The sequence below is a fragment of the Centroberyx gerrardi genome, chromosome 5 (assembly GCF_048128805.1).
Source record: "Centroberyx gerrardi isolate f3 chromosome 5, fCenGer3.hap1.cur.20231027, whole genome shotgun sequence".
NCBI classification, from domain to species: domain Eukaryota; kingdom Metazoa; phylum Chordata; class Actinopteri; order Beryciformes; family Berycidae; genus Centroberyx; species Centroberyx gerrardi.
The window spans coordinates 16,991,280-17,018,416 of record NC_136001.1 but is presented as its reverse complement, the minus strand read 5'-3'; the positions used below and the strand labels follow the sequence as shown (position 1 = coordinate 17,018,416).

The 27,137-nt window shown below is 42.8% G+C and overlaps 1 protein-coding gene across 3 annotated transcripts in view; it reads right to left on the bottom strand.

Moving 5' to 3' along the window:
* Nucleotides 1-334: 334 nt before the first annotated feature.
* The window catches only part of kaznb (kazrin, periplakin interacting protein b), a 90,350-nt gene continuing 63,547 nt past the window's right edge, over nucleotides 335-27,137 (bottom strand). The window contains exons 4-17 of one of the 3 annotated variants that reach the window (XM_071895210.2): nucleotides 25,203-25,310; nucleotides 11,103-11,294; nucleotides 9,428-9,564; nucleotides 8,961-9,131; nucleotides 7,825-8,005; nucleotides 7,479-7,612; nucleotides 7,105-7,228; nucleotides 4,015-4,205; nucleotides 3,771-3,889; nucleotides 3,430-3,661; nucleotides 2,701-2,802; nucleotides 1,928-2,098; nucleotides 1,442-1,546; nucleotides 335-1,023 (exon numbers count right to left, since the gene is read on the bottom strand). In XM_071895210.2, the coding sequence (XP_071751311.2) occupies nucleotides 862-1,023; nucleotides 1,442-1,546; nucleotides 1,928-2,098; nucleotides 2,701-2,802; nucleotides 3,430-3,661; nucleotides 3,771-3,889; nucleotides 4,015-4,205; nucleotides 7,105-7,228; nucleotides 7,479-7,612; nucleotides 7,825-8,005; nucleotides 8,961-9,131; nucleotides 9,428-9,564; nucleotides 11,103-11,294; nucleotides 25,203-25,310 (2,129 nt within the window). In that variant the 3' untranslated portion in view covers nucleotides 335-861. Of the gene's footprint in view, nucleotides 1,024-1,441; nucleotides 1,547-1,927; nucleotides 2,099-2,700; nucleotides 2,803-3,429; nucleotides 3,662-3,770; nucleotides 3,890-4,014; nucleotides 4,206-5,271; nucleotides 7,229-7,478; nucleotides 7,613-7,824; nucleotides 8,006-8,960; nucleotides 9,132-9,427; nucleotides 9,565-11,102; nucleotides 11,295-21,309; nucleotides 21,591-25,202; nucleotides 25,311-27,137 lie in introns of those variants that run through there. The other 2 variants (XM_078283786.1, XM_078283787.1) reach the window with 2 other exon arrangements.

Sequence of the window (27,137 nt, the reverse complement as noted above, 5' to 3'; positions counted from 1 at the left end):
CAACTGATTTGATCTGCAAATCTCTGGCCAACATCCCTCCCATGCATGGAGAGGTGGCGGCTAAACTTGAGGTACATGAAGGTTCAAACATCAAAGACTCCAGATCTGCTCAGCAGAGAAACAGCTGATATGTATCGCTATGGTGAAAGCTCTTCATACTCACTTTTTGCAAGACCTCCAACAAAATTATTATGGGGCTTATATGTGCAACATCACGGTATATTACAGCGAAAATCAGCTGACATGTTGAAAAAATGTTAACAGAGTGCTGTAAAGATAATATAAATATGATATAAGGACCTATTTAAAATAAGGCATCAAAGGAGAATAGCACTAAATTTCATTTTTTAATAGGTTATTCGTAGGCCTTCTTATCTATTATGTCAGTATAATTTTCTAGAACTCAGCTTATTTTTACTGGGTTCTGAATGACAGGAGTAGCATAATTTAAAATTAATTTGGATGTAAAAGTTGAAAAAAAAAAAAACACCCAAAAAACAAACATAACAAAACAAAAACAAAACATTGTATGCGTCCACAAAATCAGTCTCCTCTTCATTATAGGTACAGCAGCTCCAGGCGGTACATCATGTCAAAAAAAATAATTTTGGTTCTGTTTGGAAGAAAGGTAATCATGCTGACGAATATTGATTGGTTGTCCTAGGCCATAAGAATAGTATATTTGAATTCTTAAATTGAGCGGTATACCCCTTTAAGACAACTTATCTATCAGCTTCTTTAAAGTCCGGCGATGAAGTTCTGTAGCGTGTAGGTCTCTCAGTAGTAAACAACAATAATACAATAACAATATAAACAATGATGTCAGTTGAAGTGTGAGCGATGCAGACGGCTGAAGCCGGTTCAGACGTTGGTGATCTCAACGCTCTTGTAGGTGTGCATCGGGCTTCCCTTGGTCCTGGGCACAGCTTGCACTCGGGCCTCTCTAGGCAGAGACCCACAGCTGCCGTGGAAACCCAAACTTCGCTCCACAGATTGGCTGTTTGCATGTAACCTCAAAGGGCTCTGGAAAAATGTAAAGGCATAAACCAAAAATGTTTCATTGAAGACTGTCATTCCAAAATGAGTTATCAACCATACAAAGTAAATGCTGACAATAAAGTGAAACTGATCTTGTAAAACTCATATAAAACCTTCCAAATACAGTACTACTTACTAGTTGAACTAATGAGTGGTACATTTTCAGTGCCTTTTTTTTTCTAAAAATAAATTAATAGCATTTTGAAACACCATTGGATACCATTTAAATCTTAAATCAGCTTTAGACTTTAGACAGTATAAAATAGTGAGATCATACAGTACACATTTGAATCACTGAATACACATTTTGTATAGACACATTTTGGAACATGTATTGCAGTGTTCTCACTATACTCAAAATATAAACTATAAACCACACTCATATCGGAAAACAACAACGTACCTTGCCTGCTCTCCTCATTGACACTCTCTCCTCAGCGTAGCGGTTAACACTGACAGGTGATTGAGAAGCAGAACCTAATGTCTCTCCACCCTGCTCTGCATTGCTGTGAAAACAAGGCATGAAAAAAACGTGTTAAAGTTTATTTCTTAGATAATCATGTGTTTAATTTTTACACATATTTCACGACCATGTTGTCCCATCTCACTATTTGAAATCAATGGGGAGGATATATTTTTAAAGTGTAAAACAACAAATTGGCCAAAATAATCCCAAACTCCTAAACTCCCAAATTGGCCAAAATACTAAGCAAACTAATGGGAGGAGGGAAACCACTTGTAATGCAGAAAGCAAGGAAATGTATTCAAGCTTAACATTGTAATGGATATAATTTTAAAATCATAGAACAAACCACATTAATTAAGAGTTAACAGGGAAATATGCAACAAGGGCTCAGGGAGCTTTTAATGGGGCGATCAATCGGCCGATCCACCTGTGAGAGACGGAGAGGGATTTCATCTCTTCATACAGGTGCCGATGCAGCATGTGTTTATTGCTAGGGATCCCCAGGGCCTTGGCCATGGCGTCGGTGTCAAAGGAAGGGTCCAGAGCCATCACCGCTCCGTGGATTCCCTTGGCCTGAAGGTTATCTGCATACTCCTGAAAACACAAGGCAGAGAGAGAGGAAGTTACAGCCTTACAGTACTTGTACTAACAATACTGACCTATACAAAGCCACTGAGCAGTACTTCTGTGAGCAGAGCAAGTGAGAAAAAAGACTTTATCTTCCGTCCTGCCAGAAGTAATCTTGGTAAGTCGACTGTACTTCATTCAACAGCATTTAAAGGTATGACTTTTGTTGTCTAAGTAAACCTTTGATCTAAGCAAAAGTTTGATCTTTAAAAGAAACTAAAAATAGTTACTGCTGTTTGCCTTTGTATGGCAGAATATGTGTATATAATTTTTCAAACTATACAGTGTGTTTTGTATACCAGTTGGCCATAATCGACGTGATCGACAAAGTATTGCTCATAATGGATGCAGATAAACATTCATATACATAAGCACTCATAAGGCTATTTTCTATGGTATTTTTGGCATTCATTCAACAGTGGGGCACCAAAGCAACAAAATGACCATTAGTATTGAGGCAGTTCTTCATCGCTGCTGAAGAAAATGGAAACTTATATGTAGTATCTTGCTCCAATCTGCCCCAGGAAACACCCGAGCAAAGGGAATACCATCACTAACCTCCCACCCACCTTGAGGTCTATGTCTTTGATCCACTTCATCACCCTGTGACATGTCCAAACAATGGGGTCCTGATCCTGGTGCTCGCATTTTGCCCGTCGCACCTGCAGGGCCTGTGGAAACACAACACGCAGATAACTGCACAAGCATAATACGGTGGGAGCCAAGGAAAACACAAAGAGCCCAGAGGAGGATGAGCGCCTACTCAGACAGCTCCCTGGGCTTCTGTGTGCCTCATGCTGTAGATAGCATAATCGAAGTCACACACATTCTTGTCTGCCTTTTTGGTCAGTCTAGTCAAGTCCAAGTGACCCACCCTTCTTTGTTCGCCTATTATTTCACCACGTATCTTGACTATCTGTTTTATTTTCCAAGATAACACTCAAAACAGACTAGGAAAGATAGTCAAGATGTGTATTAAAATAGACTAGACTGACCAAAACAGACAAGATCACCACTGACAACTCCCACTCTCTTAACCAGGAGTTTGAGTTATGTTGTCAGATGTGCTGGGACTACAGAAAAGAGGCTAAGACATCATGTGGTGATATACCTGGGACCAATCTCTATCCTTTTTAATGAATCTTACAAGAACAATCACATATGCAATACACCTCACTGATTTTATACAAAATCAGCATTTTATCTTATTAAATATACTCTGTTTCATGTGATAAGTGTGGAATGATTGCTGAAATCATGACTGTTTTCTAATCTAATCTAATGTCATCTAATCTGACCTCTTTATCAAAGTTGAGCATCTGCAGCAGCTGGATCGCCAGGAGGAGGCTGGTCTGGTGGAACTGGTCGCTGATGTTGAGGAATCTCTCCAGGTCTCTGCGGCTGAGAGAGTTCAGCACCCGCCCATCCACTAGCTGAGTTTGGAAGGGTTGGGAGTACTGAGGCAGCCCCACATCACTCAGCCATGACTTTGACACCCAGTGATGGTCCATCTCGGATGCTTTTGATAGTCTAGGGGATGATTAGAGATCACTGATCAGTGATGCTACATTTACTTTAATCAAACGGTTGACAAGTACCTCAAAATCAGGTCGATGTGCCCACGTTAGCTGTTGCTCACCCTTGGTCCCCTTCAGCTTTCCTATAATCCTCGATGGCCAGTCTTAGTTTCCTGCGGTGAATGGGGTTACTGATGCCCAGGCCCAGTTCTAAATCCTCATCTGTGAGCCCTAGCAGCACCTAAAGAAAGAAAGAAATCCACAGTATTTATCTTACCAGAACAGCACTTGAGCATACCCACCAGCTCATAAACTAGTACATTCTCAATGGCAGAAGAAGAAGCCACTTGTGTGCAGAAGAAGTACCTTGCCACTTTTAACGTTTTCAGAGCAAGCACGGATGTACATGGGCATTCCCATGACGACCTCCAGCCAGGCTTGGACTGCGCCCGCCCTCCACAGTGACATGCATGTGTTTCGAGTGAGCTCCGCCTGCTGGAGGCGGTCCATCTGATCCTCTCCGTCCGACAGGCTCTGTTGTGTGAGGCTGTCAGAGTCTGGATTGGTCAGGAGAGGTTACAGTGTTGTATAAAGGAAGAGTTCAGGGTCAGAGGGATAGAGATCAAAATGATTTATCTGGTGACAATTCAACATCAAATCAGAGGGCAGTAGCATTAAGAAATACACCTCCACCACAGGGTACAACAATACTCAGTAGCAACTTGGATGCTATAAAACAATACCAGTAACTTTGAGGTATACTGTATATCAACATAAATAATGTATCATCCTGGCTTATTCCTTGTGTTTACTAATATAAACCAAGTCAGAGTTGTCTGTGAACTCAGTGAAAAATACTGATACCTTTCTTTTGTCCACCCTAATGTCTTGCCATCGCGCTACATAGCCAGTAGATGGAGCCAGAATAATTCACTGGAGCTATGTTTCCTGTGTCTTTCAAGAAACCATATGCACGGTAATGACTAACATGGTTTATTTTACAAAGCCAACAAGATTACATGGTTGAGGAAAGTGGATCTTAATCTGGAATGGTGTTGAGAATTAGATTACAGTTCTACAGTTCTGCAATGTGAAGCATTATTATTTCCTTCATGAGCATGTAGTGGTTTTGTCAGTTCAGTACAGTAACATAGTGCTTTAAGGAGTTAACATACTTGGATGACTATCTGATGGTTATGAAGGGACTATAAGGCACTAGGATAACATATTAGAAACACAGGGATTATTCATAAAACATCATGCTCCTGCCCATTTACCACCCATTCCAAAGACACAAAAACACAGATTCATACTGAACCAACAAATTCAGGATGAAATCCGTGTGTTTACCTGGTTCTGTCTCACATGCTGAGAATACATGCAAAGTCCAAGATGTTTCAAAAGAGTTTCCACAAAGATGAGAGGGACTTGAATTTCCCAATGGACCTGAGTGTTATGAATAATCCCCAAAGTGCAGAAACAGACAGTTGGTAATCACAGATGAGGAGTTACTCACTGGTAGGAGAGAGATGCCATTAAAAATGGCAGAAGGAGAGGGAAAGACACGCTAGACTAGGACACAAGAACAGATTACTCATGGAACAGAAGACTGCCACATAAATATTTAGTTACTAGTTTTATTTTTAAAATAAGATTTCATTTCAATTGTATTCATTTTGAAAATGCTAAAACCTCCTCAACCTCTGGCTGCAACAGCTGCAGCAGATAATTTCATATTTGAAGTTACCTCTTGTTCTTTAAATAAAATACTTCAATAGATTTACTCTTTTATGCAACATTTCCTAAATTACAACCCATTTAACAGAGAATTATTAGAACCACATTTGCAAGAAATGAGGAGGGGTTCTACACAAAGCAAAACAACATCAACAACAAAAGAAAAGGGGGCCGTGCATTCATAATGCAACAAAAGAAAACTTGGTAAAGGGGAAGTGGAAAGGGGAGCAACACAGGAGCAACACAGGATGGTGGGTGACCGTTAATTTGATTGGTAATGAATGGACATCTAACCAAAGCAGCACAGGTGATCATGCAGGTGTTTAATGCACATTCCTTTGTCTCATATTGGCACATGTTAGGTAACTGTCAATAAGAAATTAATCAAAGACATAAGCAGTGTTACAAGGCTAATGCTAACAGTGACAGAATGGTATGCAGACACCTATTTTTCAAAGATCAACTTTTAACCTTTGGCACTTGCACATGGTTTTGAAAGCATTAAGCAGATGTGAGGTGTGCATGAATGTGCATTACTTTTTAAAGATAATTTTGTTTTTGTGTGTTGAAATCTATTCAATTAACCTTATGTTGCAAGACTGAATCTAAAACCCTTTATAGGCCAGCTGTTAATTAGGGATAGAAAATATCATTGTCATCTGAAACATTCAGCATCATAAAACAGATCAGGAGGCCGCCACAAAAAAACACACAAAGCCTCCCTGCTGTCCACACTATCACACTTTGCAATCATATTACCAGCAAATACTCTGGCATTCATACCATGAGCCTGATGGCAATCCTATCACAGCCATTCACACCTCCCAAATAGTATTTTATACCACAGTCAGATCCAAATATTTATATATTTCTTTTCAAATCAATGAGCAATTTAAAATTAACAGGAGAATGGGGCCATTTAGGAACAATGATGCTTGTATTCAGTAGTGAACTAGAAAACCAAATATGGGCAATTTTACCTGGTGATAGTTAACTTTGGCTCCAGATGGACAGAAACTTTGTTACTCCAAGAGATCCATCCCCCCCCTCCCCCCCCCCGCCAATCAAGTAATATCTCAGGAATTAAATTCTCTTGATTTCCTCTTTAGTACAGTCATAGGAAGAAATGGGCCAAATAAGATTGGGGATAAGAAGAAATTGATAAATCAACGTCCAAAAGCATGATTAAAGCAACTGTAAAGTAAAAAAAAAAAAAAAAGCCAAAAGACATTTACAAACACTAGTTGCACAATAACTCCTATTTACATATGAACAGCAGTCCTTCAAGTCTCCAGTTATAAAAAAGAAAACATTAAGACATTTGGAAGATAATACAGCATAAACATGTCTACACATAGTAACCCCATGTATATATTTATATGCATGTAAACATATATACATATGCATACATGTACATCTATAAATATATATCTAATTTACAAACATACAATTTGAGGGTAATATACATTTATGGGGATTAGCAGTCTCTCTCAGGCTTTTCTTTTGAAACGCATGCCCCCCCCAAACACACACACACACACACACACACACACACACACACACACACACACAACTCTTTAACACACAGCGAAAGCCATCTGGATATCCACACAAACACACACACACATGCGCGTGCACCCACACACACAACCACACACACACACACACAGCATCACCAGTCGGCATCCTCCTCTATATAATAATCAGGGGTGGCTGTACCATCAAACAGGCCGGGGTCCAGTGACTTGCGCTGCTTGCCCCGAGCAAACACCCGTGACAGGGATCCCAGAGTCATCTTCTCCTTCTTCTTCTTACGCTTCTGGTCCTCCAGGTCCTCCATGGACTGGACCAGGCAGAGGAGACAGGAAGCTCGGGTTAGTCAACAACGAGCGACAACATCTGTCATTCAACTTGCTGAATTAAACACAAAATGACACCACCACCAGCACCGACTCCAAAAGCAGGCAGGCCGACACCCAGCACACCGACAGGACAGAGGGACAGACACACAGGAGAAGACAAAGAGGAGGAAGGTACTTATAGAAAATTGTGGAGGTGTGATTACTTGGTCGAGGGGGCCAGGCAGCTCTTACATTGCAGAGGGAGTGGGTCCGGTGGCGAGGGGAGTTGATGTCACTGGGCGTGGACGAGCGGTCCCCGTCGGCCGCCGAGGCATCAGAGATGACAGAGGGCTGGCGAGAGTGGCAGGGGCTGATCCTGACCACAGCTGGAGGCGGCACACGAACACACATGCACACACACAGACACACACACACGTACGCGCACACACATTGAAAAGATTCCCTCAGTGAGTGTCAGAAACCACTAGGAAACCCTGTGTTAGTATGTTGAGCGTGTGTCTGTAAAAGCAGACAGAGAGAGCGACACCAAGCAAGACAGAGATGGAGCTGGAGAGTGAGAGCGGCTGAGTGAGCCTACCCTGTCTGTCTGTCGTGTGTCCGTGGTAGAGCGTCTGTTGGCTCTGACGGATGGCTGCGGTGAGGGGCAGGTCGGCCTGCATCACCCACTCCTGACTGCCGTTCACCACCGGCTCTGAAGGCATGGCCAGTGAGTGGCGCTTCGGTACGTCCTTCGTCAGGGTGGCCAGAGACTGCTTCGCCTGGGATACACACACACACACAGCAGAAATTAGACAGCTGCAGTTTTAAGACACACAGTTAAAACACACTTAGGTCGACATGGACACATAAAGTCACACGCATGGGTGCATGTGTGCGCCTGCATGCAACACAAGGTTCGACCGGCTTTTTGAAGGCTGATACCGATATTTTTAGACTGAATTCAATAGGTGTTTTGTGCCGATATTCAATATCTTTAAATTTGACAATTTTAGTAAAAAAAAATTACATTTTCATTATTCTGTGTTTCACCCAGAATTTCATTCTTTTAGACCATGAGACACTAAAACTCGCCATTTCTTTTCATTTCTTTTAGGTGGGTGAGCAGCTACTAGCTAGAAAATACAATTTTCATTGCAGGTTTTTACAGTTTTTATGCAGCTGTGGTCAGGGAGTAACCTCCATCATATTGGCAGTGGACGCCATGACTTGCCAATATCCGTTATTTAATAGAAGGTAAACCGATGCAGTATATCGGTCTAGTCCCAGCACACACATGAATAGAATAGAAAAGAATAGAATAGTATGTTAGTCTCTGGCTGTGTTGTTTGACAGAGATACTGCGCTGGCGCTGATGTGCCAAGAAATCTTATCTGTGATGCAGCTTGATGTGAGGATCTGTGGGTGGCTGTGACTTGCAGAGGAGGGAGAGAGATTAATGACACACAGACTGACAACTGTACCTCCGAGGGGCCGATACAGCGACACAGAAAAATGCATGAATTCTCCTTCAGCCCGAAGAAAGAATTTATGCTTTGAGAGAGAGGGAGAGAGACGTAGGAGCTTGTATGTGTGAGTTTATATACACGCATGCACATGATTGCAAAACCCTTACTAGCTTGTTTGTGTTTATGTACACACACCGCAATTGCCAGATAATTGGAGTTTAAGTGACACCGTTTGCGCTCCAGGTAATGTGGCAAAGGTGTGACTTACCATGGTGAGCTCAGCCTCCAGTTCTTTGATCCTGTTCTCCTTCATGTCCATGTGAGAACGCAGGATGTTGGCCTGCTCCGTGGCTTCTTTGGTCTGCCTCCTCAGGTCCCACTTCTCCCTCTCCAGCATGTCCTTCTCCTTCGCCAGGGCCTTGACTGCATCCTCACTCTCCTGGAGAACACACACACACACACACACACACACACACACACACACACAGTCTCTGTTAATCCCCACCAACCTTGCGAGGGCAATGCACTTCGAATGATCAATGGAGCTCCAGAGTGAAAATTCAAGAAACGTCTCACAGCTTTTTCTCTGTGTTATAATCTCTCTCAGAACTTTTCATTTTGACTGGGGAGGAAAGGGCTAGGCATGTGACGAGACTGTGAGAAAGCTTATTTTAGTGTTGTCACAGTGATAACAGATGGTTGCAGTAGTGTTGGCTCTAAGGCTGTAGGTGTTACCTTTCGGTGCTGGTCGTAGTTGCGTATGAAATCTCGCAGCTGCTCTTCTCTGCTCTCGAGTGTGGTGTAGAGCTGCTGCATCTGACTCACCAAGTCTGCCTTCTCCACCTTTAGACGCTTACGGTCTGCTTTCATGGCTGCAACACACAGACACACACATTCACACACATGCCTAGCTGCACATACATGTATATACTGAGGAGCAATGAAAAGCCAATTCTATTTATAAACAGTCAGAACAACAAAATTCATATTTATGTGAGATTTGGTTGGACTTTGCAATTACATCCGGCAGCCACTAGGTGACACTGTGTCTTCTGTGAATGAGGAACTGCAGTTTGTATTTTTCCAAAAAAGAAACAACCCAGAGAAAATGATATAATCATCTCAAAACATAAGTGGCAGAGTGGCAGTCACTCATCCATACATGGAGCTGTTTCAGCTAGGGTGTGGAGATTGTGTTGGCTAATCTCACCCAAGACTGGTAGGTGCCGATTTATTTTAACTTCTTTTGCTTACAAAAACAAGTTGCCATAGATGATGCAACTGGTGGACCTCAATACAAGTGAAAATAACAATTCCCTCCTGAGACTCTGTGCACTATAGAACCTGTACTTTCCATAACTACAAACACGCTCAGTAAGCATTCCCCATGTCGACGCTCAGCCTCTTAACATTTAGCCCTCAACATTCAAACCTGTTTTTCCACAGTTACACAACACAGTTTATGAGCATGCTGTCTACCACCTGTAACTCACATAGCTGAGGAGAGAACCACACAGAGGTGTGTGTGTGTTTGTGTTGTGTGTTTGTGTTGTGTGTGTGTGTGTATGTGATGGGGGGGTGTATGAGGATCATCTAGTAGTGGTAGTGCTTAACTAAATTAAATCTGCAACTGCCTTTTCACATGCCCCCACTATTCCCATTGCAAGAAGTCATCCTTGATGCTGGACAGACTCTTTTTTACTCTATTCCTCTGCAGACAGTGACTTTGGAGTTGGACACTGGGTTTGGATTTGTTTTCATATAAGAAACCACACTTGGCGATGGTGTGATGGCAATCCAATACCACATAATCAGCATGGCCTTCCAGTCCACATCAATAGCATATTCATATCTCAAAGCAAAGCTTGTATGTCATGATTTATGGATCTCAAATTAAATGGAAGTGAACCTGCAGTCTACTTGGCAGCTCATCAAGGATGACACCCATTTCTGAGAATGAATAATGACTGTCTAAACATGTACACTTATCTCTGCCTGCTGTGCCGACCACGACAAAAATAAGATGCAAAAACAAAAGATCAGGTTTCTCTCTCTATTGAAAAGTATACACTGTTGCCATTTGTGCGGACACATTTCATACCTATGGGACATACCAGACAAAATCAAATTATATCTGGTGGTCAGAGATGAAGCCAAACATCTATTTTAAAAGGCACTGCATATATACTGTATATAACATCTTATTATTGACACAACTTTCAATGAATGAATCCTTTGACTGAGGAAAGTGGATTTCATACGGTTGCAACATATTCTTGCTTGATGTAACTTGACAGGGTGAAACTTCCAACGACAGGCTTGGACAACTGTATTTGCAAGCCCACTGTCAGGAGGAAGGGACTCTGGTGGATTAGGTAATGAGGATGAGGGGTCTGTGTTGGGTCCTGACCTTGTAAGGCCTCCTTGGCACGGTCCAGCTCCTGCTCCTTGTCACCCAGCTGCACACGGAGCTCAGTGGCTGAGAGCAGATTGGCAGAGCAGCCACCCTGGGTCTCCTCCAGGTCCTTACTCAACATGTCCTTCATTTGCCTCAGCAGGTGCACCTCCTCTTGAAGCTGGGCCACCTCCTCCCGCAGCAACACTGAGAGCGAGAGAGAGAGAGAGAGAGAGAGAGAGAGAGAGAGATTAGGAGATTAGGAACGTGGAGAATGCAAAAGAGGAATGAGGAAGCTGAGAGTGGGGGATTGACGGAGAATAGGAAATCAGAAGAGAGATAGATAAGGAGCGGAGAGAGAACGAGAAGAATGAGGAAAGAGAAGGAGGGAGACCGAGGGAGAGTGGGAAATCAGAAAAAAGGGAAAGGGTGGGAAGTCAAAGGAAAGAGAAAAAAGACAAAAGAAAGACAGGAAGGAGGTAAAGAAGAGAGTAGAGAGGACAGGCAGCAGGAAAGGGGGGAAGGGGTGTTAAACAGTGTGAGAAAAACTGGCAGGAATCAGAGAGGGAGGGTGCGATTGTGAAGCATATGATAACAATTAGTCTCAAATCAACACCTTTTTTTTCCCAAGACGCAGGCACACACACTCTCTCTCTCTCTCACACACACACACACACACACACACTGACACAGCTCCCTCTCAGCTGTGGCCACGGGGGTTTCAGAGATAGAGATAAATGGGGAGTGACAGACACAGGACTGAAACTGGCAGGGATACAGGGTAAGTGAGAGACAGCAGTTTGATAAGATTTAATAAAATATCAGCCACACAAGCTTGTTCTTCAGCGCTGTGTTTTCCATCCACTGCGGAACGCCTCCCAACCCTCGGGGAAAACAGGCAGATAAACAGGAGCAGGAAACTAAGGAAACGACAAGGCGAAACTAAGAGAGAACTAGTGAACGGCAATTATTGGACACATTCGCCAAGGCAGAGGGTAGAAGAGATGGAAACAAAAGACTTGCATTATCTGCCAAACACTGCATTAGACGAGTTCATTCACAACTTGTATTTTAGTCCAATGAGGGCAATTCATACCAGCAACAGAGGAACGATCTGTCATGATTTATATTGCACACAAAAGGTTACTATGGATCCATCATGGTTTGTTACAGAAAACTGCACACTTTTTAGAAGCCAAAACAGGCAACAATACTGTACAACCTGCAATCCCTGATATTAAAATCTGTAGTTAAAAGGTAAAAAAAACCTTTATGACACCTGAGTATCATACAAGCTAGGAGAACACAGCAAAAAACACACAAGCAACTTAGCAATAGTAACTAAAGACTGGCAATGATGTCAGGTATATCTGTAGCCAATACTTCAGATAAGTAACTCTTCTATCGGGATGCTCTTGTATAGTGTGTGTGTGTGTGTGTGTGTGTGTATGAAAAACAAGTAAAAAAAAAGTGGTGTGTGCCCATAATTGTATGCAGATGTGTGCAAGAGTTCATGTGAAACAAGTGCAAGTGTGCATTCAAGAGCAGGTGCAAGTGTGTATGTGAGAATGTGTGTGTGTGAGAGTGAGAGAGTGAGAGAGAGAGAGAGAGAGAGAGAGAGAGAGAGAGAGAGAGGGTCTCTCCAGGCCTGCAGCCAGACTGTGCGGGGCTGCAGCAGTGCCGATAAGAGAGGAAGGGACAGTCCATCGGTCTCTGTCGACTCAGGACTATGGAAACACACCGGGCAGCTCTGTATTGCAAGTGACAAAAAGAGTTTGTTTCCCTGAGAGAGCAATCTTTCACGGCCTTCTTGCAGCCTAAATCCGCTTATTCATCTGTTTACCTACAGGCTCTCTTATATTTGTCGCAGTGAGCCCAGCTGCAGCTTTTTATGGCGCTGGACAGAAGTGTGCATTTTGAGGTGCTTTGTGTGCGTAGCATAATCTTCAGCTCTAAATAGGCTGATCAAATTATCAGTTGCACTTGCTGTGATGTGAGGTTTGATCTCCTGTTGTCATTAGCTATCAACGTAGCGTGAACAGCAGCTCTGTTTTGCAGAGAATGTGCTAATGCTCTTCTCAAACGAGGTGATTTGCACCTTCCTCTCTTTTTTCATGTTTCTTTCTACTTAGGATCCCTGAATATTTGAAAGATCAATACACGTCTGTACATTGCCGTTAATGTCATATTTATTCATACTTTTCGTCAATTTAAAAATAGTGTATTTCTGAATGTTCACTACAAACAGCTGAGAAACGAGCGAAAAAGAGACTGTCATCCGGACCGTCTTTAGATGTAGTGAGAACTGAGGGTGATTTACAGAGAAGCAATCAATAATATAATACCCTCAATTTCTCATTGATCTCTATTCCCAACATAACCCCCCCCCCCCATACACATACACACAGACAAACTCACTCACACGCTATTAGCTCTTTTTCAGAATAATTGCCCCTCTTTCAGGTTTCCTGGCTCAAAGCTGGGTTGATATCAAGGGAAGGAAAACCTGCTAGAATCTTCCAATCTTCTCTTTTCCCCAGATATGTGGGCATTTCAGTGTGAATAAGCACATATGCAGAGACACTGAGAGAAAAGCTGCTGCACTGCACGCTGACTGGAGTCAAAGCCACGCGCAGGGCATTTGGCAGGGACAAACCGTCCACCTATAGATAATTCACCCTCGCATACAGTGCTACATGCCATCTAAAAAGCTATCTAAATTGCCAGGAGTCATATATACCGTACACACCGGTGCATGCGCCGCTATCATCTTGCCTCTCTCAGCTGTGACCCCTGAGTGTCTGCGCAGCGAGCCTGGCCGAGCCATTAGATTCCACCCACAGAAGAAGAGACGCCCGCTCTTCTCCCTACTCAGCAGTGGCCCATTCAATTAACTTCTCATCCAAGCCTCCCATTAGAGTGTCCATCAAAGCTGCTTGCCAGGACCAGGCCATCACTCCCCGTCCCCTCCCTGACATATCAAAGCTGTCACAAGCCAGCATGCACACACACACACACAGAATTGAGCAGGGTAGCGCAGTGGCTGTTGCCTCATGATTAGCCCGGGGAGAAAGCAGAGGCACAGTTTTCTGCCTGGGAAGGTGAGGCGGGGGCTGGAAATGTTGCGGTTGGGGGCAAAAGGCCTGAACTCGTTTATATATGATGGAAGATGTTTAATGCAGACATTGTTGAAATTTATATTTTGCTTGAGGGGTTAAAGTTTAAAGTTGTTGCATTTTCAAGCATCCATCCTTTGCTACAGTCAGTTTCAGACTAACACCAGCCAACACATCACAACGGGACTTGGTCTTGATTGGCTCCCGTCACTAAACAACTGCTAAGATCCTGCCAATCAGGAAATTTTGCTGCATTTGAGCTGACAAACCCCCTTGAAAGCCTCCCCTCTGCAGGTTTGCCTGATTGAGTTAGGGGAGCTGGTACTGTTGGCCAATCAGGCTCCAGTATTGTGACGGTTCTGCCTATGAGGACTTATTCTTAAAATGAATTCAATAAATACCCTTTTAACGAAACTACATTTATTTGGAAAACATCGTGAAGAACATTATTCTTATCCTGGGCAACAGTATATTTGAAAACAAAATCATGAAAACTCGATAATATGAGACCTTTAGAGGGGTGACAGACATTTCATTGACAGCAGCTGTCTGTTCTGCCGTGTGGAGTTAGGATGTGCATGACTGTCATCTTGGCACCTCAGTCTGCCTGACTCTTCAGTTCAGTTTAGTTTACAGTGGTTCTGTTCAGCTGTATCTGTCCAAGACTTTACCGGAGGCGATGATGGTGCCCACCTCTCCTTCTCTAATCTCTCAGGTAACTGATAGTGGGATAACAAGGTCACACATTTTACATTTTTACTATGCAGACATATAGCGCATATACTCTTAAAGCAATATCTTTTCGATGCGAAACTCCCCTGTTTATGTACGCAGGACCACCAAATCATATTAATGTATGTCTTGTTGGACACCAGAGGATTGCATGAAAATTTTATAATATAATAGTAATTTGCTTCTCTCTCTTCAGTATTCAGCATTATAAATTGCACACATTATATTCCTCAGTTTTATTTGCAGTGAATTAGCGGCTGAACATTAGCAAGAATGAGAAAAGAAAGAGGCTATAACAAAAGATTAAGCAAAACATGGTCATTTGAAAATACACCTACCTGAAATATGTGCATGAATTATTTCTTTACATGTCCATTTTCTAACCATTCCCATTATTCTTGCAGCCCAAACGGTGTACCTTTCAGCAGTACTGACCTTGTAAATGACTATTTAACATACCCATTTACATACAGTACACTGCAGGGGCTTCGGTGGCTGTTTGACAGACAGGCCAGGGTTGTATGGGAGGGCTGCTCAGTCTGGTTGAATGGCTTTAGTTTCTATGGCACAAATATGCTGGCCAGCTACGCTACAACTGTGACAACTACAGGCTTTCAAGTCAATCCCAGCCTGTTGCTGAGTGAAAAAGACTCAGAAGACAACATTGCACAAAGCCTCGCCCTGTAAGTGCATTGATCCTCCATGGGCTTTCATTAAAGCGTATTGTGTGTCCTGTACAGTATATAGATGGCAGAACAGGGAGGGATGTTTTTTCTGGACAAGAGCATTAGTGGGGAATGCTATCGTAATCTCTCAGTATGTTTTAAAATCTCACAATCTTTGGATTGAATTGTCAGTTGCCACAAAAATCTGGAAATAGAGCATAGAGGTGTTTTGGTTCCTTCCATGGTCCAGTCTCTCCTGCAGTACTTTCACTCATTGTTCTGTTCTTCCCTGGTGGCTCTTGTGGTGTTGGTGTACAGCCATTATATGCTATCTATTGGGTGAAAGGGGGGTGGAGGGGGTGGGGGGGGTGGGGTGTTCAGGGGAATTGGAGGTATGGGATGAAAGCAGTAATGACTTTCTATGGAATGTGCTGAGAAATTTTCTGCTGTAGCATTGCAGGTAGTGTAGCTATAGTACAACAGGACAGCAAAGCAACTATATCATTTCATGGTGCATTTCTCACACAAATCACTATGCGGCAAATATTCAAATTACGAAATATCAGGAAACCTATTTCAAAGTTTTCTTTAAACAAAAAAAAAATATATATATATATATATATATTTAATATGACAAATGTACACTAGGGACGAGGAAAGGGTTAAAAAAAATAGCAAAATAACAAAAGCTTCTATGTGACTCACTGATATGAGCAGAAACACAACCTGGAACATCATTAAAATGCTTAATCACAGGCCTCTTCTACATTCCTTTCATAAGCTTTTCTTTTTGATAAGCTATACAAAGAGCGAAACAATAAAAACATCAAAAACTCTGCCTCCTGCTCAGAGGCTGTCCTGTGGAACGAGAAACATTAAGGCTGTTTCTCTGCTAGGTAGCTGCATTGCAGGTGATTATGTTGACTTAAACTGTCAGTCTCCCTGAGGGGATGCAAGGGATGTTTCTGTAACGACTTGTCAGCCAAATGATATGGTGGCCACTGGACCAAATTAGCTCCTGGTTATGCTGACCTCCGTGACACAGTAACGCCTGACTTTCAAACCTCAGTCACTACTTTCCTCCAGAACACACTGATTTGTTGTCTGTGTCTGCCAGGAATCCCATACTATCTGCAGAATGAGAAGGGCAATGCACATTCTGTATTTTCTCTGTTTTCCATGAAATTCCAGCTCTACAAGCCATCAAGCCATCATGAGAAAAATATGCAAAACATACACAGTCAAAGGCATAACTACTGAGACACTACACTAAAGTAAGCCTTTTCTATTGTTGACTCCTGTGCAGTGAAACCTTGATTTCCCAGCAAAATATGATTACGGGACAAACGACAGTAAAACAACAGCAAAAAAGAGACAAACTAACGCTCACTATCACTGTAACTGTGATTAAGGGCCATATACAAATAAACTAGACTAGACTTATGTTGACAGCAACCCACAGTAGCTGATCCCTATCATAGTTAATGTGGATTTCAATCAAAAATGGCATCTTGGTCTTATGGCCATATGCAGCAGAGGGTCCAAGGACCAAGAACAGTCTGCATGGCTAATCAACATTACTAATTCTATTTAATGCATATTCGATTTCTCTGCAACATTATGTCTATGTCTACTATATTCACACTTTGGCCTGATTGGCTGGAGGGGTATCCACTAATTAAGGGATAATACCCAACAAGGTTAACATTATTGTTTATTGCATCTACAGGCAAACAAACAACAATTTGAATGGATGACTCAGAGACAAAGAACCACTCCTTTTCACTCCAAAGCCGCATGTACAATACTGTACAGTATGGAACATAAACTGTAGAAGGCAAATAGCAACTTTGGCATCACATTTGTAATTTAGTCTAACAATAACGTCAGAATCATCATGAGCACATATTCATATATCCCCACTGTTTTCTTATATTGATCCATTCATTCTGTCTTCATTATAGGATTTCATGAAGTTGCCTGGGTGCTTGCAACAAACTTTTACAGGCTGGTGATCATTATCAATAAATTTGCTTCATCTTCCACCGCGGCTCAGCCTCCACAGCAGCTGTGACTCCATGTTTCTCCACCTCCTCTGTCTCAGGGCAACACCAGGCTCCTGCTGCTGGTGGATGGCTATATCTGGAAGGCCTTTGTGTGTGTGTGTGTGTGTGTGTACGCGTGTGCGTGTGTGCACATGCTCACAGCTGGCTAAATCTGCACTGTACTATGAGAGGAGCATATGTCTGCTGAGCTCTGGCCTCCACTAATTACAGTATAAAGAAGATCAGTTGAGATTGCCTTGGGAGATGACAGCAATCTGCTTCGGCTCTTGATCAAACTCATCACGCAGGTATACAGTAGCTTTGACAGGCAGGAAAATAGAGGCTGGATGAATTAGAATGAACTTGCGAGTTAGGTATTATTAGGCGTGCGATAAGCCCCATCGTATTAATAATCTGTGTTAGCTTTAGAGTGCTTCCTCGTACGACACCCTCAGCCTATCTGAGGAGAATTACACTGCACAGGACAGAATACATTTATTTTAATATAGTATGGATTGCACTAGTCACCACGGCCCATCTATTTCAATGCAATACCCATATATCTACTTAGCATATTCATTCAATTCTTCTCTCGCTTCATCCTTTTTAAAAAATGCAGAATCACCTAAGTTAGCAAAAAGAAAAGAGATAACTCTCGCCAAACCACTTGAAACTGAGAGGTCTTCTTATATGAAAAAAAAAAAAAGGCTGTTCAGAGCCACCTCTAAAGGAACATTCTGTAATCTCTTGGAAGATATAAGAGCAATCTGTTTACATCTCAAGACAAAAGGATGTCCCAAATATAAGGATTTATAAAAAAGGGTAACATCAAATCAATATGAAATGAAATGGAAGCCCCACAGAAAGAGAGAGAGAGAGAGAGAGAGAGAGAGAGAGGGAGAGAGAGAGAGTAAAGAAGGAGAGAGAGAGGCTTCACAAATAGCAAACACATTCATTCTGTCAGAGCTGCTGAGTCTCAGATTGTGGGGAGGAGAGGTGGGTGGGAGAGGTAGGCTGCAGCGATTAGGGACTCTCTTTTAAATCATTGGCAGAACTATATTTAGCGGCTTTATTGTTAATTTGTACTATAGGCACAGGAAGAACGTGTGCGGGAATGGAGCGTGGGCCGTACAGACCAGTGTGGGCTGGATAAAGACAGATTTGACATGCTTAAGCTACAAATAGGAGTACGAGCAATGATGAGCGTTGGTCTTTCTACCAGGAGACAGAACGCACCCAGAGCAAACACCTTATTCCTGATGCGTCGATACACTCAGACTCCCCGTAGACTCTGAATCCTGAAAAGCCCCCACATGTAAGGGTCAGGTCCATTTCCCACTCAGGGTATTACAGTGCCTTTCTATAATATATATGGGCATAAATAATGCATGGTGCTGGCTCTCAACCTTACCTGACCAGAGTATCCTCCACTTAATAGTAACTCACCACAGCAGAAAGTGGTTTGGTACAAGAGGTACATGCTAATATAAATGTTAATCATTTTTACTATGATTTTACTCCATACATTTGACTTAACACACTGTAAGTCAATAGAAATGACATGCTAATCTGGATGAACTTTACTCTAATGCTGGGTCACTAGAATAGATTAGAATAGATTCAGCAAGCATTAACTCAAAGTCTTACATATTGTTTGTGCGCATGTGTGTGTTTTTTGTGCATTTATGTGTCTGTGAGCGTGCACGCCTGTCTGTGTGTGTGTGTGTGAGAGAGTGCGTGCACATGTATATCTGTGAGTGTATACAGTATCTATGGGGAACAGCTTCCATTAATTAATTGTCTGTGGGTTTACATTACAACTGGGGTCAGCACAAGGATGCCAAGTGTAGATAGCTGTAATTGATTCACACGTTTATTATGTGCAGATTAGGCTCGCTGCCAGGGATGTGCCACTGGAAGAGTGCTGAGAACTTGGACCAGGCTATTTAGAGGTGCAATTTGAAAACATACCCTCACTATCACTGCCAAACACACTGATATCGCTCACTGTGCATGGGCCTGATTTAGTGCTTGATTTATTGCTTATACATGAAGTTTATTAGCCAGTGCTGAACAAAATGCCATAGGGCCTACTGTCCACGATCCTCAATCCTCAAAAACATCTGTCAGTGACACACCAGGATCTAGTCTGTAGAGAACTGGAATTCCACATGACTGATATGCTACACAACCTCCTTCATGTCCTTGGGCAAGGCAGTTCAATCCCACAAGTTCCAGCGGCGCCTGTTCTGCAGCTGGCGCTGTGCTGCTGCCCACGCTTGTGTATGACACTTTAAAAGGTGTAATAAGTTGTTTAAATCAACATTTTCTATTGTAATGATGGCAATAAATACTGTTTCTACGCCCAGTATTATTCAATGTTATGCCTGTGCAGAAGATGGAAGTAATAGTGGTTCTTGATTAGGATATCCAAGCTCTGAGTAGCTACAGGATACAGCACAGACAATGAATGAATAGAGACAATAGAGGAAAACCTTGATGCTGAACAAAGCTCTCCTCTCCATGGAGGTGTGCCACATTTTGTCTCTAGTGGTCTTGGTGAAGGACTGGGCCTGTTGAGCATGGCACTATGGAACTGTGAGTGTGAGTGTGACGCCAACTCTGATGGTGCCATCTGTCTGCAGCAGTGCGCTCGGTCAAACTCATTATCTTCTGCAATTCGGAGAGGCAACCTCTGGGTGTGGACTAGATCAGCAGCAGTAGGAGTCACGCAAAACATAGCGGGATCAAACTCAGCCTGATCCCCTCAAATACCACCAGGACACACACACACACACACACATGCTCACACACACACACTGAATACACACATATAAACAGTGATACATCAAAACTAAATAAGCTTGTGCAACTTTTCTTGTTATGTTCAGAAACACTGACATCAAAAACCAATGCATGACATCTAAGCAAATAATAAATATTGTGTCTCAAGGACAGACGCTCTGCCAAGGAGTTTGAATAGAATTCAAATAGCTATGGCTTCTCCAAATATACTGTATCTTCAATCAACTAACACATAATCACTTGCTGGACAACATGTCTGGTTCCTACATTAATCCAAGGACAGGAGCCAATGTAGATATTGTCAGTCCTGCTCCCTCACAGATTATGGATGCTATAGTCTACTGAGCTACTAAATGCTGTAATACAGCATAATATCTAACCAAATACCACTCCAGTACAGTGCTTATAGGAGATTAACAGATTAGCATATTATCCATATGAACATGTCATATTTAGGTCAGCATTCAGTTCTCATCTTCAATAAATAACACTGGTCTATAGAATAGATGTAAACAAAGCAGTAATGCCATGTGAAAAAGTGACCAAAAAAATGACAGAAAATGACATGCAAAATAACCCTTCAATAAGGTCGCTATGTACTGTTGTAAACGTATTTATCTCTATATTACTAGATGGGAGTTTCAGAAATTAAGGGGTTTGGTTGTGTCATTGAAATTCCCCTCATAGAATCAATGCGAGTGATCAAACACATGGACACACACGTGAACCTGAATCCACACACACACACCACCGACTCAATCCAGTTTTATGGCCTGCGCCGCTCCTCTAATACACACAAACAACATCCTTCACCCCCCCCCCCCCCCCCTCTCTCTCTCTCTCTCTGTCTCTCACTCACCAGCCTTCCCCTCCTCCTTCTCGGACCTCATGTCCTCCTCCTCGGCACAGGCTCCACTCGGCTCCACTGTCAGTCGTGGTGTGTGTTCTCATAGCAGGTGAAAAAAAAAAACAGACAACACACATACATACATACACACACCATTCAAACTAACACACACAATGCAACACAGGCAGCCTAGTGAGCCAGCCGCTCCCAGCTCTGGTCGCTATGGCTCCACCCAGACAGGTTACTAGGAAGTACTCTCCTGTGTGAGCCAGTCAGCCTGCTTTCCTGCTCTCTCTCTCTCTCTCTCTCTCTCTCTCTTCCCCCTGTCTTTCTCTCTCTCTCTTTCTCTGTACCTGTTTTGCGACACACCCAGCGGCAGCTTGGACAACATTCAACCATCCCCTATTCACTCCCCCCACCTCCACCCTTCACTCCAAAGAGTTTAGTATCTTCAGCGGTATACCCCTCCCTCTTTCTCTCTCTCTCTCTCTCTTTTCCCTCACATGCATGGGGCGGGGGGGCGAGGCATGCCTCTGGCCTCAGGTAATAGGCCAGGTGAGTCACTGGAGCAGCCGCCGCAGCAACGGCACTCTCACTCCACCTGATGGCAGAGAGCTAGCTAGCAGAGGACAGACTGTACAGCACACACACACACACACACACGCCTCTCCAGCTCAAACAGAGAACAATACATCCTTCTGTATGTGTGCTGTGTGCTCTCTCGGAGCCCACAATGCCTTTGTAGCCTCCGTGAGTTTACATTACTCGCTTCCTGTGTGTTTTGGCAGAGGGAGGCAGGAATGTAAACTTTGAATAAGAACGCTACACGTGTAAACTTTGAAACAAATGACAGTGAAAATAGATCGCCGCAGCAGTGAATTGATGCCAGGCTAACATAATATGCCACGTTTCTCATCCAAAGTGCCTTATAGTACTATGAGTGCCTGCAAAGCCCTAACCCTGGCAGTGTCAGCACCATACTCTACACATTGAGGCACACAAGAGCACGTGGTCACACTTTATAGTCTGTACAGTCACTGTATAGTCTAATGTTGATACTCAGCTTCCTATCAAGTGACTATAATGTGTCACAAAATGTCTACTGAGATTCAAGTGATACTCATAATTGTGTGAGTATTCTAGAGATATTAAATGTCTTGGCTAGGTTTAATCTTAGAGTTGGAGTTAATGTTAGAAATAGGCTACGGATAGGGTTAGGATTAGGGTTGGGTTTGTTTATTGCTATCCCATGACTCTCCCCGCATCATCCAACGACTTTGCAGTTCATAGAGAGTCACCAGCAAGGCACTGGCCGACGCATGTCACTAAGACGCCCCCGTCAATGTGGAACCCATCATGTGAGCACGTTGTCTCCCTCTAGAGATTGGCGGTTGGGTTTAGGCATGGGGTTTCCTGGTTGGGTTAGGGTATGTCTTCTGGTCAAGGGTTAGCGTTAGGGTTAGGGTTACATAGTCTGTGGAGATGCAACAAATAAACAAGTGACACTTTGTTGAACATCTATTTTTTGTCGATGTTTTTGAGTATCAACGTTGGAGTATCCAAATAAAGTGTAACTAAAGTACAGAGCATGTTAAAATGAACCTAGGCTGAGGTGTCTTTGACCCTCCCAGGGACTGTTTTTCTTCCATGTCCTGCTGTCAGTGTCTGTTAGATGGGGGTTTGGATGTGTGTGGACACAGTCACAGAGGAAATAAAGTTTGGGCTGATCCAGTCTGTCTCACTGGGCTCTTTAGCACTGAAGCCCTAAGGCAGGTACAGGTAATATGAGGAGAAGAGATAGGGCTGCAGCTGAATTACTACTGCAGGTAGAGCCAACTGGGATATAACGTTAGATTGGAATCTTTGCTTTATGAGTACTTTAGTAACATAACTAGCATTCTAAAACGTGAGAAAGTAGCACAATATTTGTGTGTGCATGTGTGTGTGTGTGTGTGTGTGCGCGCGCGCATGCATGTGTATACAGTGTGTATACTGTGTTTGTGATAAGGAGAGAGCGATGAGTTACACCTCTTGCTATTACTCACATGACAGCAGTTCACACACCAAGCCTGTCTGCCTGTCAGAGGTTGATGCTCAACGTTTCAGTTCTGTCCAAAGATCAGATGTGCTCGGACCAGATACTTGTCACATGAGGCAATGGATCTGTCAATCACTCACTGACACCTCAAGGATTACAGCCGGTCTGATTCTCTCTGGTTGATTAGAGTTGAGACAATAAATTGCAGCACAGTAGTACAGCAGTGGATCCAACAACCACTTCCTTATTACCTTACCTCCTTACTACATGTATACATATAGCCTAGCAAATATATTTATTCTACACATTATTGTGCTTGTGCTACTGTTTACTGTTTACTCCTTTATTGCAACTGACTGCGGTTTTTCGGCACAGCTAGACATCGGACCACTGTGAGTCTGTAATTGTAATGTTCCATCACTGTTCAAGCGGGTTTAAGAAACTGAGGATTACAGTTCTCACGTCCCATAGAGCATAACTAATAGAACTTTTAAATTTGCTATTTCTACCCAATTAGATAAATAATTTCTAGACAGTCTAGTTCCAGCTACATTTAAATACTTGTTTGTAGAGTTATATCATATGAATAAGAAAATTTTGACCAAAATGTAGCACTTTCGAATTTCAAGGTCAGGCTGTAGCTTGCCTCACAGCTACGTTGAATCTTATTCATGACACTGCTTTTATCCTGACAGTTCTTCAGTCTGAAATTTTCCACTCCCGCCTGTCCTTATTCTGGGGCTTAACTCACTGTATCACTATGTCATTGATTTGCTTTGCTCATATGCAAGCCAGAAGAAATCCTAAAAGCCCTCTTTTTCTATCCCCCACCCTCTTTCTACTGTATTGCTCTCCCTTTTCTCAGCCGTGCACGGTTGACCTGTCACTCTGCATTATCAGTGCTGGGGAGTGTTGATAGAGAGCCGGGACACAGCGGCATTAAAATATTAGCTGGCCTTGAGAGAGGAGAGGAGGTGAAAAAGAGGAGGAGGGAAGTTGAAAAAAAATGATGGACGCTGGGAGAAGAAGGAGAACGAGAGACTCGGGTCACCACTGTCTCTGCCCGGGGTTGATGGAAATGACATGAGACTCATCTAATAGCCACTGACTGCACTCTGCCAGCTTCAAGGGGCTCGATTGGATGAAAAGATTAGAATTACAATTGCGGGGGAGACTTTCTGGCTTGATGTTGGTGTGAGAATAATAGAGAATAATAAGAGTCGTTACAATGAGAAAATGGAATGGCCACAAGGCTTATAGATTAAGCAACAATATCCATGTGATCAATATCAGAGTTTATGATGATACCTTCTGTGGTGAGCAGTATCATTACAGGTTGGTCAGTGTGATTACCACAGATGGGAGAGTGAGAGACTATTATCCTGAGCCACACAGGCCTTTCTATAAAAGACTTGATTTCTCAAATTGCACAGAGTGATTGGAGAAAATAAGGGGCCATGTCACAATGCAATAATCGCACAATACAATAAAATGCAGTGAAATAAACTCCAATAAAGCTCCATTCAGATTAAAGCCATTTGCAAAGTAAAATGCTTTATTCTGACAAGAAGTCACTCTCTTGCTGTCAAGTTTTCTATGTGAGTCACATAGTCAGATGCTAGCAGTCCGCACTGTGTCTGGTGAGAGAACATGTTATTTGGCCTGTATAAATCAAAGCCTGCAGTGAGCAATACCCAGAGCTGTTATCTGATTGTTCTCTCTCTCTTAACCGGTGCAGGCCTTTGCTCCAGCGTTAACCTCCCAGACAAGCTGACAGCTCTGTGTCTTTTAACTGCCAGGACAAATCACCATGCACACTTCCTGCTGTCACCAAGGCAACACCTTGTATTTTTGAGCAACACCCTACCTTTGCCTAGCGAGGAGTCTGGAGTGCCAAAGTCCATCAAGCTGGATATCTCTGTTGGGTAGCACATGTCCGTCACTACTGACTTCTGCCTGTGATGCACTGATGGATCTGCAGGGAGAGAAAAAAAACCTGAGAATGAATTTAATTGCATGGAGAATGTCAAATGAATCAGATGTTTAGTCTCTCATCAAAACATTGCGCATCGTGAGAAAACTTCTTATTCGTATTCACACAGCCAGAGCGCTCTAATAGGACTCATACAGATGGATTAATGGCTGAGTTTGTGTGTGTGTCTTTGTGTGTGTGTTTGTGTGTAGCAATGGCATGCTTGTGAAATCAGATGATTCATTCTGACATGATGTCAATTCGATACGCACTCCTGAAATGCTTTCAGACACTCTCAAATATCAATCTCCCATACAGTTTACTGCAGTTCTCCTCGCCAGTTCAAAGCAATAATACACAGTCAGTATTAGTAGATAATTATGCATGCTTGTTTAATTATCATACAACGCCAGGCTACCCTTTTGCTCCCTTATTTTCCATCAGTTTCTGTTTCATTTTTTTCACACCTTGTCCCTTCTCTTGTCTCTGCTATCTAGTCCTCAAATGGAATCCATCCGTCTGTGTGATTATACAAATACTCTGTTGAGCCGTTTTTGCGCTCTCTACACTCAGCTAATGACACTGATCAAGGTCCTCTGTGTGTGATGAGCTCCACTGGCTAAGGCTCATCTACTCCTTGCTCATCATTTTCTCTCTCTTCTCTTAGAAAGTTGTGTTTCATTAAGTCCAAGACGAGAACAGGGTAAGGCAGCAGCTAGCTCTCTTCATAATCATCTAACTTTCCCTGTCCACTCCTTTCCCTCCACTTCCTTTCCCCAAGGTTTTAATTCACTGTGTACGGCATGAAATGCTATAAAAAAAATAATAATAATGATGAGTGGCGGCAGCAATATCCCCGTTGTGCCAGGGAGTCATTTTGTGGAGCAGACACCGCATCATAAAAACTGAAATAATGTCTTCTGAAGTGGGCTTCCAGTCCCCCTGGATTGATCTGAAATCTTCTCACTAACAGCAAAGTCTGCAAATATGGAATATGTGGAAATATGCTATTCTCAGGCGATAAATGTTGGATCCCGTTCCAGTCACGGGCCACAACAGCACCTTCTGAATATGTTGAAACATCAATGAAAATCCATTTCTTTTATTTAAATAAAACATGTTCTCGTTAATTGGAAGCAAACAAAAAAAGTGGCCTGTCATTTTTCTAGTTACACCGAAGCCCTCAGCAATGAGTACAGCAATAAGCATCTATCCATAGGCCATTATTGCAGTCCCATCTGCACCACCACTCTTGCTGAACAATGTTCTTACACTTCTCTCGTAATCTGCAGGTTTTGACAGTTTCAATTTCACGACCGTATGGTATTTCTCTAGATCACTGACCTTCCCCTCCCTTTTTCCCTCCTCCTTCCTCCTGTCCTGTCGATAACTGTTTAGGTGTTGCTCGGCTGACCTTTCCTTGGTCTTTAAAATGGAGATTGGACAGCAGGATACCCACAGGCGGGCTCATGCTGGGCCGCTCCATGGCTGCCTTACTTAGCACACACAATAATGAGAGAGAGAGAGAGAGAGAGAGAGAGAGAGAGAGAGAGAGAGAGGGGTTGAAGCTGCTGGCAATGGAACAAATTCACAGGGAATCTATTCCAGCACTCAGCTGAAGGAGCTGGCTCTTCGTGTGCTTATAAATAAACATGTCAATTAATACATAAATGGAAGGCCAGAACAACAACTCCCCTGTTTGGAAAATTAATTTAGCCGTTGTTTAGGAATGCAGTCAAATCTTATTTATCTGAATTGAGAGGTCTGCCAAACGAGCAAAATTAACAACCGTGAATTATATTGATTATTACAGGGTGTTTTGGATTGTGT